This window comes from Pseudochaenichthys georgianus, chromosome 19 (assembly GCF_902827115.2).
Source record: "Pseudochaenichthys georgianus chromosome 19, fPseGeo1.2, whole genome shotgun sequence".
In the NCBI taxonomy this organism is placed as follows: Eukaryota; Metazoa; Chordata; class Actinopteri; order Perciformes; family Channichthyidae; genus Pseudochaenichthys; species Pseudochaenichthys georgianus.
Genome location: NC_047521.1, coordinates 13,046,383 through 13,061,009, shown reverse-complemented (window position 1 = coordinate 13,061,009; position 14,627 = coordinate 13,046,383). Strand labels below are relative to the sequence as shown.

The following is a 14,627-nucleotide window of genomic DNA, read 5'->3' as shown; positions in this document are numbered from 1 at the left end:
CTCAGCTAGGTGGTGCATCTTTTGCTCCAGCCTGACAAGATTACTCTCTAGCTGTGGAACTGGTAACTCGAAGTAATACATATTATATAAACTTGAAGCAAGAGGATAATGTGCGGACTAAATGTGCGAACTACAATAACTAATGTAATGCCAACAATAGTAAATTAACTGTGTGTTTGTTGTATGAAACAAAAGCTTTGTATGAACTAGGCGTTCTGATGTTTCTGAAATGCACATACGGTCAAACTCAATGAGGAAAAAATCAACCCTTAAGAGCTATTAAGTGTATTATACAAAGCTTGCTGTGAATAACCTATATTTAAATCAGGCGATGCATCCATTACAGATCCAATATTACAATAAATTTCCATCAACCATCAGCTTTAATTCTGGTGTTCACTGCTTATACCTGCTAATCATCAGCATCACCTCCAGTTGCAAAGTAATTGTGGCCAGTATATAAATGCAGTGGAGTACACTAATTACAACTGATATGAGGTACAGTATAAGAAATGACTGGCATACAATTGTATAAAACTAACAACAACATAAGCTTGAGTAATTATACTTTCCACCTCTGCAGATGGAAGCTCGCAAATGTACAACCTTTACGTTGGAAGAATGCATTGTACTGTACATGTGTGAACGTATCTGAGTCCATATGATGTGAGTGAGCTACTGTGTGTTCGACCTGCTTCGTTTTTGACCCACCAGCCTCTCCACAGACAGGGAGCTCGGTGCAGAGTTCTCCCTGTGGGAGAGGAGGAGTGTGTGAGCAACCACCATGTCAACTGTCTTCCTGTCACATTACCATACACTCCTGCAGTATGACTGCTAATTACGTCTGTGTGTGACAGCCACACCGCCAAGGTGGTGAGAACAAGATGGCTTGAAAGCGGCGGATGCAGGGGGGAGGGGGACTCTCTTCTCATGAGCGCGGGAGTTAGACATGGGAAAAAAAACGTGATTTTGTTGTAATTCTTGCTTGATTTCACTGATGTGGAAGGTTGACGTCTTTCATCACATTTGCTTCCGAATTTGTAAAATATTTCACAATATAAGATGCTGCTAATTGGATGATGAAACACTTATTGGTTCGAGGGAGGTCACTACATTATTTGCTGGTTTAATAGCTCAGACAAAATTAATTGGATTTTAATTATACTTCTTCAAATAATGCACCTCATCACTTCTACATAAGACGAAGTGGGACACTATAGCTGACCGGGGCTGCCATTTCAGAGTATTTCTTTTTTTAATTTAGTGACAGCTTGACATGGTTGTGTACGACTATTTTAAAATGTTATTCTGGTAGTCAGCCCAGTCAGTGGTCTGTTGGAGTTTGAGAGGTGAGCTTCAAACAAGCTCAGACTGGTAAAATTGAGTGAGGGAGAGTCTAGTTGTGATATTCCTGTGGTATTCCTCAGGCTGCACGGCTCTCTGGGGCTTTTCGCAGCGTCTGAGCTGTGGGAGAGGGAAGAGCAACAGGAAGGAGATATGACAGTTAGTCACCTCAGAGACGGGAACAGACTGAGGAGATCTGAGACCTGCTCCCAAATGGCTTTTGACAGTTTAACACCATAGACTCTCTCTCACTATACTCCTGATTCACTCTCTTCACGCATGTATGTCAATGTATTTTAGATTAGCTGTCTCCACTTGTGTTGGATAATGCATTGTATTCCCATGTTAAAAAATCTCAATATTACCCTGATCTTCACCTTTTTTCTACCCAGTTAAATTCAGAATATTACTCCTTCATATTAAAGCCCTGCAGAGTCTTGCACCTGCTTACATCACAGGTCCACTTGTGCCCTGCAGCACTTTACGGACCCTCAGATCTTTATTCCAAGCTCTGTTGCGCAGTTACATCTAAAAAAAGGCCAGGGACAGTGCGTACAAACTGTGACAGTGGCTTGAATGGATTTATTTTTTTCTAAATTAAAAGAAAAGATAAAATGCAGGCAGGGGAATAGTTATTTTAATGACTGAATTCAGTAATAAGACTGCTAAAACATTTTGACCTTCAAATCACCAAATCATTGCTCAGAATGTATTCAGTCAGTCTTGACACAAATGTTTTATCACACATTAAATGCTAGCTGAATTCACAGTTAAGGTTAAAGGTTAACATACAAAGAATATTGTTTCCTTATTGGTTGATGAGTTCTGCTCTTTGTGTCTATATTTGATCTACTTTACACTTTTCAATAGACATCCTCCTCTCCTCGCGATGGCCTACTTTATTTAAATTTATTTGAAGGACATGGGTTCAGCGTTATGTCCATCCGTCAGCGCACAATGAGTCAGTATGCAAATGTATGCTAAAAGGCAAAGACAAATGTAAGAGTGGACCACCCCTTCTTGACAGAAAGAGAGCAGCAGGACTTATGTCTGCACATTGGAAACACTCTTACCAGATCTAGGCAGCATATGGACAAGCAAAGCTCAATAAAGGTGGAAACTGTAGTATAAATATTCATAACTGTTCTTTATACGATACATCACTCTGAATCGGCATCATAGTACTCTAGGGTGGAGGTGACAGTAGTTTCTATCAATCAATTATTGTTTAAATTCTCTTTTCAGAGACACTTTTTAGTAAATCATAGATATGGATGAAAATGTACATTTTATAAAGCCAAGTTAGGTGCCATTGTCCAAGCACCTCACCTAAAATGTAGTCCTTTCTTTTTTCTTTATTTGTAATTTCTCATTAAATTAATTGGATTTAGTGCCGCTCCTCTTTCTCGTGACTTTTAAAGTAATGTTTTAACAATTGAAATGCTTATTAAACAAGATGACAGTTTATTAAAATGCTATGTCCTAGTAGTGGAAAAGTTTTATACAAATGTGATTGTTCCGCAGCAGTAAAAATGTTAAAGGTGTTGCTTAAATGAGCAGCAGCAGCCGAGTTCATCTGAAAAAGCTTTCATCAGTTTGCTTCTGTTGTGGCAGAAAGTTCAGCACTATACTTAGATGTTCGTTTCTTGATTGTTAAAGTTCCTGAAACTGATTTCCGACTCATGAAGCATTTTCAGAAGTGGAAAAAATGAACTTTAGTCTAAAAAAAACTAATCAACCTGAAAGTAAAAACCCAAACTGCTGATGTCTGTGTTAAAGACCAGCTCAGGAGAATAACCTCCCCCACCTGAATCCTTAAATATGACTCTTACTCTTTACAGGCGGAGGGATCCTCATTCCTGCAGATGGGAGCGTCTCTTGAGCAGCAGATCGTCTGCATGTTCAAGGTATAGTACAACATTGCAGAGTTACAATAACTGACAATCCAACCTCATTTGAACCCAATTTTGTGATTAAAATCTGGTTGTTGGGTCAATCCAGACAACTGGGACGACCCAGGCTGATAAAGTCCATGTAAGGACAACAACCAGCAACAAGAGAATCCCTGATCTGAAGTCATGGCCCCAATTTCTACAAATTGATCAAATCTGTGTTTATGATTGTACAAACAATTCTCATGAGATCATAGGGCTTAATGTCACTGATGTTTTGCCAATCAAAGGGATGATCTCAGTTCAGTCTGTGAAAACAAAACATTACATCCTCATCCTCATCCTCATCCTCATCCTCATCATCATCATCATCATCATCATCATCATCATCATCATCATCATCATCATCATCATCATCATCATCATCATCATCATCATCAAACTGTAGAGTCCATGCTCATCATTTAGTGGCAGTCTGAATTGACAGGGTTATTTATGACAAAACATTTTTTTTAGAGTAAATGGATCCCACTATCGTGTCTGTCCCATCAAAAGAGAGCCAAACGGAGAAAACAGCCATTTAGCTTAGCTTAGCATAAATACTGAATACCAAAACAAACAGGTATCAAAATACACATAATGCAAGAGGTCTGATTTTCTCATCATCAGTTCATCACAATTTTCCACTTGCAATCATTAAGTCCTTCATCTGATAACCTCATTACCATGGATATTATCATGTTGCTACTTTATTTCTATATGTCCCTGTTTCAGCTCATGGAGGAGTATGACTGGGGCGAGTTTGCGGTGATCACCAGTTTGCTGCCGGGCTACGACACCTTTGTGGATATAGTTCAGTCCTACACAGATACCTCCTATTTCCTGTGGAACCTGCAGGATGTTTTGTCTCTGGAAATGTCCGTTGGGTCAAATGATGCGAGGACGAAGCGCATGTTGCAGCAGGTACAATGAGCTATAGAAATCCCAGCTGGCACCAGCTTTAATCTATCACTTAGTTTGTGTGAAGGGCTCAATTCTTACAAATAAGTGCTGTACTAAATGGGGTTACTGCATCATCATTACTAGTCTCTGAACACCTACATGGTGTTTTCAGTTTTCAGTTCGACCTCTACTCAGGTTGGGTGTGGGTTGGAGCTTTGATGGGAATGTATTACGTTACGAATGACTATCTTCCAATTCAAATGATACATATGTAATTTTTTCCACCCTAAAGCTTGACAATGGTTGTACAGGTGGACATTTTATATGTCGTATGCGTCAGGCTCTTGCACAGTTGAAGCAGAGCCGCAGGTTGGTTACCTGAGTTCCCATAACACAACAATTGTTAACAATGTACAAACTATACAGTAAAACACATTTACTTTAAAAGAAACTCATTTTGAGCACCTTGCAAAGCGCTATATAAATAACATGTATTACTATCACCATTATTATTATTATTATTATTATTAGGAACATGTTTACTGGGGCAATAATTCAAATGGATAGTACTGTAATTTTCTCATAGATGTCTTAACCATCAGATTCATTTTTGCAGTCAGTAAAGTCGGCTAGATATCAGAGAGAATGCAGGTTTAGGGCAATTCTACATTGGGTTCACTTCATTGGCTGCCCCTTGGGTCGGACATGTTGACCATTATCCATGCCTTTTTTACTATTCAGACTTAATGTGTTATATGTTAGAGAGCTAACATTACGGCTACCGTTGGTTCCGTTGCAACCGTTTTATTATCAGTTACCGGGAGTGAATATTGGGTAACAATATTTGTCTATGAAAGAACTAGTCTGTGTGAGGCAATCTTTGTATTTATTGTTTAATTGGTTGGCATTAGTTTTGTGAAACTTAAATCTGAAACAGCAAAAAGTTTAGAAGCAGGCTGAAGTTTGGGGAACAGCTGGTGCTGCAGGCTCTTGATGACCTGCAGCATGTTCAGGCTGTTTTCTCTCTGACGGACTTGTTCTCTCCCTCCGCAGGTGGATTCTCAGGTCCTGATGGCGTATTGCTCCTATGAGGAGGCACAGTACTTGTTTCAACAGGCTGCTGAGGTGGGTCTGCTGGGGCCAGGATACATCTGGATCATCCCCAGTCAGGCCGTGGGCAACCCTGATAGCCCTCCACCTGCCAGCTTCCCTATTGGTGTTATCGGTGTGATTACGGACCAGTGGAGGAAGAGCCTGCGGCAGAGGGTGAGGGAGGGTGTCGCCATTGTAGCTCAAGGGGCTGAGAGCTTCAAGAAGCTGTACGGGTTTATTCCTGAGGGACAAGGTGACTGCACCAAACTGGCTAAACACTCAGACAACAATACTCTGTTCAGGTGAGTGACACTTTCTTTCAGTGAACACAACTTGAATGAATTGTGCCAGGGATGAGATATTTCTGTAGGACAAAATGGAAGTTCGCAAGACAATAGTTTCCCCGACAAAAAGTCAACAGGATTTTTTCATTGGATTTTGGCCTAGTGCAGAGAGAAAGGCTTTGAAGCAAACAAATGTTTATGTTACTTACATGTTTTGCTCAACAAGATAATTACCACAATTGTTATAATTGTTGAAGTTCAAATACGATTGCCACAAGTCAAAGCTAATGTAATGCTATTAACTAACTACTGTACACCACGGTCTAATGTCTTCAATGTCGACATCATGAAGTGCATGAGTCCCCCCCTGTGCTACATGATGAAGTTCAGTGTCCCCCAAAACCTCTGTTGTGTCATGTAGTCAGCGAACACAACTTCTAGGACATGTAAAAGCTTCCAAATTCCCAATTTGGGTTTTTACTGACATTTTCGACATCATACACAACATGAACTTATGTTATTAACTATGTTAACCACAGACCATACAGAAATGAAAATTGACCTCCAAACAAGAGAACTGGAAGTGCAAAAGTGTTGACTCATTTGGGGGTTTTGGGACTCATTCCTGCAGCACTGTATTCTTATAAGAGTGATCATTACTGTGGCACGTACGGAAGAGCAAAACTTCAACTTCAGCTCAACAGCATGAAGTGAAAGTAGTTGCGACTCTTTTTCACATGTTCTGAAATGCAAATTGACCTAGACTCATTATTCACAGACCCTGTCTGTCAAGGATGTGTATCTTAACAAAGTGAAATCAGTCAGTAGGAACACTCTCCACCAATCAGCCGCCTCCCTCTTCCACTAATGAGCTACTTCCAGCCTCCCACGTTAGATTAAGCCCTCCAGTGGAGCTTTAGGTTTAATTAGGAGGTGATCATTGTGTGTGTTTATCTGTGTAAACGAAAATGCAAATTCTTAAATGATGTATCAAAGTCCTTGATTGTGTTCAACATCATTTTTGTATGACTTTATGTTTGTGTGGGTTGCAGGCACATGCTGAATGTGACGTGGGAAAGGAAAGATCTGTCATTTAACAGCCAAGGCTTCCTCACCAATCCTTCCATGGTCCTCGTCGCTTTGGACCGTGACAGACTTTGGGACAAGGTACTGGGCACCAGATACTAAATCACACTAACAAGCTGGCATGACGGCACACGAACAATAAGATGTTTGTCCCGTTAAGTGCCCATATAAAGTTCATATACAGAGGACTTGTATAATATATATAACGGATTCCCAGATGAATTAGTTAACATTTGCTGCTAGCAATGCACCCAGGGATGATCAAATAACTGCCATTGGAGTGCGTTGATACTGATAGAATCGTTCGTAGGAGCATCTTTTTTTATTATCTCTAAATGTGAAGTTGTGTTCGACATCAAAAATAATGATATTCTCGGAAAGTGTAAGTCACATTGAATATTTATGAGAATATGTGTATAATGTCTGTGTTCAGATTTGACTGAGTTATACAATTGTTTACCCAAATTACATCAACGGGGCACTAAGGTTTCTTTTAAGTGTCTTGATTGCTTCTTTATGCTGTGTGTCACATCCACTGCTGCAGCTCCAACTGTGCTGACCGCAGTGGTGAACCGGCACAAACAGCAGGACAAACTACAAAACAATATCTTCCCGTTGTTTTTAGAACCCCAGCGTGAAACTGTATTTTAACCCCACACAGTATCTTTTCCTCACATCTGTCCCTCTAACCCCTCCACCCCTTTTCTTGAGATGTCAGCATCCTTGACTTGAACAATTGATCAAAAGATAACTCCCCAATCACTCTGAACCTCACAAATAGATGGTATTTGAAAGGTACAAGTGTAGACGTACATTGTAATCAATAATGTTTTGTGTCTGTGTGTTTCCTTTTGAAGCCACCCTCTTACTCTGGTTTTATTGTCGCCATGCTTTGCAATTTTCTTAAGAATTTTCACTCCCTTTTACACACACACAAACATACACCAATTTTTCAAAGCCCGAGGGTGTATTGAAAAAGTTAGACTAAATAGAGAGACCTGAACGTAATCTCACAGCTACAGTTGAACTCATTTATTTCTGACCTGGAAAGACCAACCTACTTCATCAATGTCACCTCCTGGCTGGTGTGTAAGTCTGCGTGTGTGTATGAACATGGACATGTAATTGTGTTGAAGTGGGGTTTTGTTGGCGTGTGAGTAGATTTGAAGGTAGCAGCCAGCACTTCATCTATTCCTTATGTCCTCATGTTGAAGTGTAGATATACTGCTGTTGTGGACACACACACACACACACACACACACACACACACACACACACACACACACACACACACACACACACACACACACACACACACACACACACACACACACACACACACACACACACACACACACACACACACACCACACACACACACACACACACACACACACACACACACACACACACACACACACACACACACACACACACAACCGACAACAAGAGATTACTTTAAACAAGTGTCTTCTTGTCATGTTACTCAGCCGTAATATCGACCCTGACACTTTAACATGATGTTGTTCCTAAGTATGGTTTGAAGGGTGTTGCTGGGGGACATTTGTTGGCAGGAATGACCCCTTTTTCTGCTCTGGCGCTATCTGGGAACTTGTCCTATCTTTTCTCTTTTTTCCTTGAGATCCTTGATTAAGTGAGATGAAAAAAAAATGTGTATAACTACGAATATAAATAAGTAAATGCATAATTAAGGACAGAGTTTTGCACAGTTGAATTGTTGCACAAGGTGATTGTACTGCTAAGTCAACAGATATAATAGGTGTGATCTTTATTGTCCTCAAAGGGGAAATTCATTTTGTTCAGGTTAGTACCACACCAACAGCGGTACAATAAATAGAAAGGGAAAAGCGCTGGTATGAAAGCCGCAACAGAGAGGGTTTCACTGAGTTTAGTGTCAACATCGATGTGATTATTCTCTGTGTGATGTGACAATATACCACAATTCTAGTCCACAGTGGCTCCCTCTGACATTGAAAAACTAAATGTACCTCTTGCTTCTCTTGGCTACTGTATATTTTAGTCTGGCAGCAAATCTGTTTGTCAATCACAGTTGAGCACGCTTTGTTATCAAAATGATATCTAATTATAGCTCTACAAATAGCATTACATATTTGAAAAGCAAAAAGACTTAAACACACAGATAATTAACACCACTAATTACTTGAACAGTTCCCATTTATGAACAGTGACATTTCAATTTGTTATTCACTTGAAGAAGACAATTAATAATTGAATAATCATTCAACAAAATGAACACAGATTGAAGGCAACACATGATGTATAATTAATGTGAGGCAGGTATGCCCTTTGTTTTATATTCTGCTTTTTTTCTAAAAATGTCTAACTCAAACACTTTTAAGTATTTGAGGCATTAATGAACTCTACTCTTCTTTCATCTTCTAATCCTCTTCCTCCAGGTCAGCACATGCTAATTTCCATTTTTAAATAAAATAGAAAATGCATTCATTCTGTGAAGTTGGTAGAGACAAGACAGGGAAAGAGAGAAGGGGTGGATATGCAGATCAGGTCGAGGGTGAGATTCAAACACTTCGTGCAGGATCGCGCTGAGGTTTTTGTCTCTCACCCTCCCTCTTCAGGTCGGAACGTTCTCCCGAGGGATCCTTCAGGTTCGCTACCCGGTTTGGCCTCGATACGGCAGCTTTCTGGAGCAGGTGTCCGATGACCGCCACCTGACTGTGGCCACGCTGGAGGAGCATCCCTTCGTCATGGTGGAGAACGTGGACCCGGGCACTGGCACATGTGTCCGCAACACAGTGCCCTGCAGGCGCCAGTCCAATCAAACAGGAAGGTACGCAAAGCAACGCTAACACGCTTGTTACATCTGCACGAACATGAAGATTTAGACACAAATATGGCTTTTGAACCCTGATACTTTTTGGGTTATCAAAAACTGTCCAAATCTTGTATTGAATGTCGGTCAGGTATTTTTATTTTTTAAAAGAGGTTATTAAGTCCTGAATGTAAGTTTGCGGTTGGCCTAATTGTGTTTCATGCAGTACCATTATGCTAGCATGCCAATGTATTGTGTGTTATGCGGTGTTCAGGTTGGTTAATAAACGTGAATCGTGGATTTTTGCGTCTTTCAGTATGATTCTGTGACAATCAAAAATGTTACAATTTTTGGAACTAGTGGAACTATCATGCTATATTTGAACAATATATTGTAGGGCCATACCTAGATAAAGTATATAAATATAGTTTTTTTTTCAAAATACCAAACAGATCCTGCATTTTAGCCATGCCTCATTTCGCTCTATTTGCTCTTTCTAGCCCTGTTTTTGCATGAGCTGATTCTGTGATGTAGCTTTAATGCAAATGAGCTGCAGCTGACCACGCCCCCCTGCAGGAGAGGGGAGCATGCTTTGAGATCAGCTGCTGGGCTGTTAGAAGAGGTGGAGAAAAATAGATCTCCGTCCTCCGTGTTTTATTCTTATATGATTGTATATAGTCATTATTCATTTGTTTTAAAGCTCAATACATAACAAAGAAGACCTTTGACCGGCACATTTCGAATTTTGTCCAGAAGATTTAAACTTTAACAGACATGTTGACCGGCGAAAAAAAATCTAACTGAAACTCTGCCGCACGGTCCCCTCGTTCCTTGGAAGAGGTGGAGAGGTGGGTGTTTGTCATCTGCTGGTGGCAAACCGGAGAGAATTACAGTGCTTGCCTCGACGGGGAGGGATTGCAGGGATGTGTGTGTACAAAACGCTGCAAACTGATATTTGCTGGGTCCAGGCTCAAGGGCGTATGGCACTCTCCACTTTTTCCAGGACATGCCGGGGCCCTGCCTGCCTGTAGCTTTGCCGATATCTGTGTTGATAATAGATTAAGAGCAATGTATCATTTTAGATACAGGAAGCGCTCAAACATTTGTGAGTTTATCAAATTTAGCAGTGATTCCATGTCAGCCACAGCTCATTACAAAAAACCTGACTGATAGTGTGTTTAACGAACTTAAACTAGCTTTATTAAATGTCAGGTCTTTGGCAGGAAAAACATTTTTAATCAATGATTTTATCACTGAGCACAATCTCGATTTTATGTTTTAACAGAAACTTGGATTGAACAAAATAACAGTGCAGCTGTTCTTATCGAATCAACCCCTCCCAGCTTTAGTTTTATGAATCAGGAAAGAATGCATAAGAAAGGAGGTGGAGTTGCTATTCTGTTCAATGATTCCCTTCAATGCAGGAAGACATCTTATGGAAACTTTGATTCTTTTGAATATGTGGCCCTTCAGCTGAAATGCTCCTCTCGAGCTCTGTTCCTAAATATCTATAGACCACCCAAATACTGTGCAAGCTTTTTTGATGACTTTACTGAACTGCTGTCTATAGTGTGTATTGACTTTGACCGTCTAGTCATTGTTGGTGATTTTAACATCCATGTTGAAAACCCCCAGGACAGAGGGGCAAAATAACTGTTTTGTGTTCTTGATAGCTATGGACTGACTCAGCATGTGACGGAGCCCACGCACAATAAGGAGCACAGTCTGGACTTAATTATCTCAAAGGGTCTGAATATCTCTAAGGTTGTGGTGACTGATGTTGCACTCTCTGACCATTCCTGTGTTTTCTTTGAGAGCTCTATTTCTGTTCACAAAAATGTTCAAAAAGAGGTAACCACAAAGCGATATTTAACTGAAAATACCAGGGAAATGTTTACTCAGAATTTTTCTTCCATACTTGCCCCTGCTAACATCTCAGTAAATGAGCTAGTAGATCATTTTAATAAAAAAATATTATAGATGCCATTGCTCCAACTAAGGTAAAGGTGTCTGGCAAGAAAATATCTCCATGGAGAAAGGCCATGACCGTGAAAACAGAAAAAAGAGACTGTCGAAAAGCTGAACGCAGGTGGCGAAAAACAAATCTCCAGGTTCACTTTGAAATCTATAAAGAGAGACTTGGCCTTTATAATTTGGAATTGAAAAACGCACGACAGTCTTTCTTCTCTGACATCATTACCAAAAACAAAAACAACGCACGTGCCTTGTTTGCTACCGTCGACAGACTAACTAACCCCCCAGTGTCAGTCGCCTCTGAATTTCTATCCCGTGCAATGATTTTGCCTCCTTCTTCACTGACAAAATTCAGAAAATCAGACAAGCAGTCAGTGCCTCTGTATCAGGTACAGCCAATGTGTTGTCCCTATGTCCACCTAATATCAATTCAGACATCATGACACAATTCCATCAGATTAATGATAAAAACCTAGAGGACATTATTCAACTTCTGACATCCTCCTCCTGCTGCCTTGATATTATTCCAACAGGATTTTTCAAAGATGTTTTTCTTTGTATGGCCTCAGATCTATTTCATATAGTAAACAAATCTCTTCATTCAGGTATTTTTCCACAGGCCCTGAAAACTTCAGTCATTAAACTGCTCTTAAAAAAGAATAATCTATATGCTTCAGTAATGAACAATTACAGGCCCATATCAAACCTTCCATTTCTAGGTAAAATCATTGAAAAAGTTGTTTTTCAACAGTTGAATAACTTATCGCATTTAAAGGTGACATGTCATGCTTTTCCGGTTATTGCCCGTCCCCTTGTGTGTTATGAAGGTTGTTATGCATGTAAACGGTCTGCAGAGTCAAAACCCTCAAAGTACACCATGTAGGGAGTACAACTCTAAAACAGAAAATACCTTCCCAAAACGCCTCGTTGGAGATACGTCATTGTCCATTTGATTCTTCCGGGGACATCATGATGTCATGTCGTCCCCGGAACGAAATGGACCAATCCGTGGAGCCGTTACGTTACGTCCGCGGAGCCGTTACGTTAAGCCCCCGCTGATTGGTCCAAATTGACCAATCCACGGACTTTCTCACACACTCAGTGCATGCAGCTCTGCTGATCTCTCCTCCCTGGCTGCAGGCTGATAACAGACAGTTGGGATCGCTGCGAAATTCTCTCTGCAGACCCATTCTCACAGCGTTTATCAACCTTTTTCTTACTCAATATCAAGCCACACTTATTGTTTTTACTTCGGCTGTGACTTTGTGTGTGCTCAGGGTGAGTTTGGGTTAGGGTATCGCTAAACAAGGAAATCAGACCTCCACGGAGCTCAGCGCGATTCACAACGTCCCGACTGGTCCCGACCAATCGGAGCACACTGAGCTCACAGGGAGGGGGGGGGCAAGAGCTGCAACGAGCTGTTTAGTGGAGAGAGTGAATACACATACTTTACAGAGATGCTGTATGCGAAACCAATGTGAGTTTGGAAAATTGCACAGTATAAATCTATTCTAGTAGACCACAACAATGGAATTATGATCAGTGGAAATGGCCATGACATGTGACCTTTAAATAACTGTTTCGATGTGTTCCATTCAGGCTTTCGTCCAAACCACAGCACTGAGACTGCTCTTGTAAAGGTCTTCAATGACATCCACTTAAACACAGACAGTGGCAGAACTTCAGTGTTAGTATTATTAGATCTCAGTGCTGCATTTGACACTGTTGACCACAACATATTACTAGACCGACTGGGTGGGACTTTCGGAAACAGTTCTAAATTGGTTTGAATCCTACTTAAAGGACAGAAACAACTTTGTTTCTATAGGTAAATACACATCTGAGTTGACAAATATGACATGTGGGGTACCTCAAGGCTCCATCTTGGGGCCTCTTCTCTTTAACGTCCACATGCTACCACTGGCTCAGATCATGAAGAACAACAAATTAAGTTACCATAGCTATGCAGATGACACACATTTACGTAACAATTTCACCAGACTATGCTCCAATTCAAATACTGAGTAAGTGCATTGAACAAATCATTGACTGGATGTGTCAGAACTTTCTCCAATTAAACAAAGATAAAACTGAGGTAATGGTTTTTGGAGCCAAGGCAGAACGTATAAAAGTTAGCGCTGAGCTTCAGTGTGCAATATTCAAAACAACAGATAAAGCCAGGAATCTAGGTGTAGTCATGGACTCTGACCTGAGTTTCAACAGTCACATTAAAACAGTTACTAAATCAGCCTACTATCACCTAAAGAACATGTATAGGATTAAAAGACTAATGTCACAGCAGGATTTGGAAAAACTTGTCCATGCTTTTATCTTCAGTAGACTGGACTACTGTAATGGTGTCTTCACAGGTCTCACTAAAAAATATATTAGAAAGCTTCAGCTGATTCAGAACGCTGCTGCTCGAGTCCTCACTAACACTAAGAAAGTGGATCACATCACTCCTGTTCTGAAGCCTTTACACTGGCTTCCTGTGTGTCAAAGAATAGATTTAAAAAATACTGCTGCTGGTTTATAAAGCACTGAATGGTTTAGGCCCAAAATACATTTCTGACCTCCTGCTAAATTATTAACCATCCAGATCTCTCAGGTCTTCAGGGACTGGTCAGCTTTCTGTCCCCAGAGTCAGAACTAAACATGGTAAAGCAGCGCTCAGTTATTATGCTCCAAATATCTGGAACAAACTCCCAGAAAACTGCAGGTCTGTTGCAACTCTTACTACTTTTAAATCCAGGCTGAAGACTTTTCTTTTTGTCGCTGCTTTTAATTGAACTATTCATATCTTAGACTGCACTGTAACTTTTATCCATGTATTTTTTTCTTTTAATGTTTCTTTTATTAGCTTTTCTTTTTAATGACTGATTTTAAATGCCATTTTCTTAATGTCTTTAATTTTTTGTAAAGCACTGTGAATTGCCTTGTGTTGAAAGGTGCTATGTAAAAAAACTTGCCTTGCCTTGCATTGAATTACAGCAGCAGGAGCAAATGCTTGCCTCTGGGAGGGAGGCAAAGAGCCACAGCGGAGAACAAACAGAAGGGCAACCATGGCAACCATGCGCGGGAAGTCTTCTTCGCTGCTTTTGTGGCAGACTACAGCGCCACTTACAGGCCTGGCTTATGTACTACAGCGTCTCCAGCGCTTTCGAGCGGCAATGGCCGGCCGTGGCCCAACCCCACATTCCC

At 40.6% G+C, this 14,627-nt stretch overlaps 1 protein-coding gene across 7 annotated transcripts in view; it reads left to right on the top strand.

Moving 5' to 3' along the window:
* Positions 1–14,627, top strand: part of LOC117465048 (glutamate receptor ionotropic, NMDA 2C-like) — a 93,537-nt gene that overhangs the window by 49,088 nt on the left and 29,822 nt on the right. For all 7 annotated transcript variants that reach the window (XM_034107906.1, XM_071206778.1, XM_034107905.1 and 4 more), the window contains 5 exons: positions 3,186–3,251; positions 4,011–4,199; positions 5,232–5,572; positions 6,607–6,721; positions 9,259–9,470. In XM_034107906.1, coding sequence (XP_033963797.1) covers positions 3,186–3,251; positions 4,011–4,199; positions 5,232–5,572; positions 6,607–6,721; positions 9,259–9,470 — 923 coding nt within the window. The remainder of the gene's footprint in view (positions 1–3,185; positions 3,252–4,010; positions 4,200–5,231; positions 5,573–6,606; positions 6,722–9,258; positions 9,471–14,627) is intronic.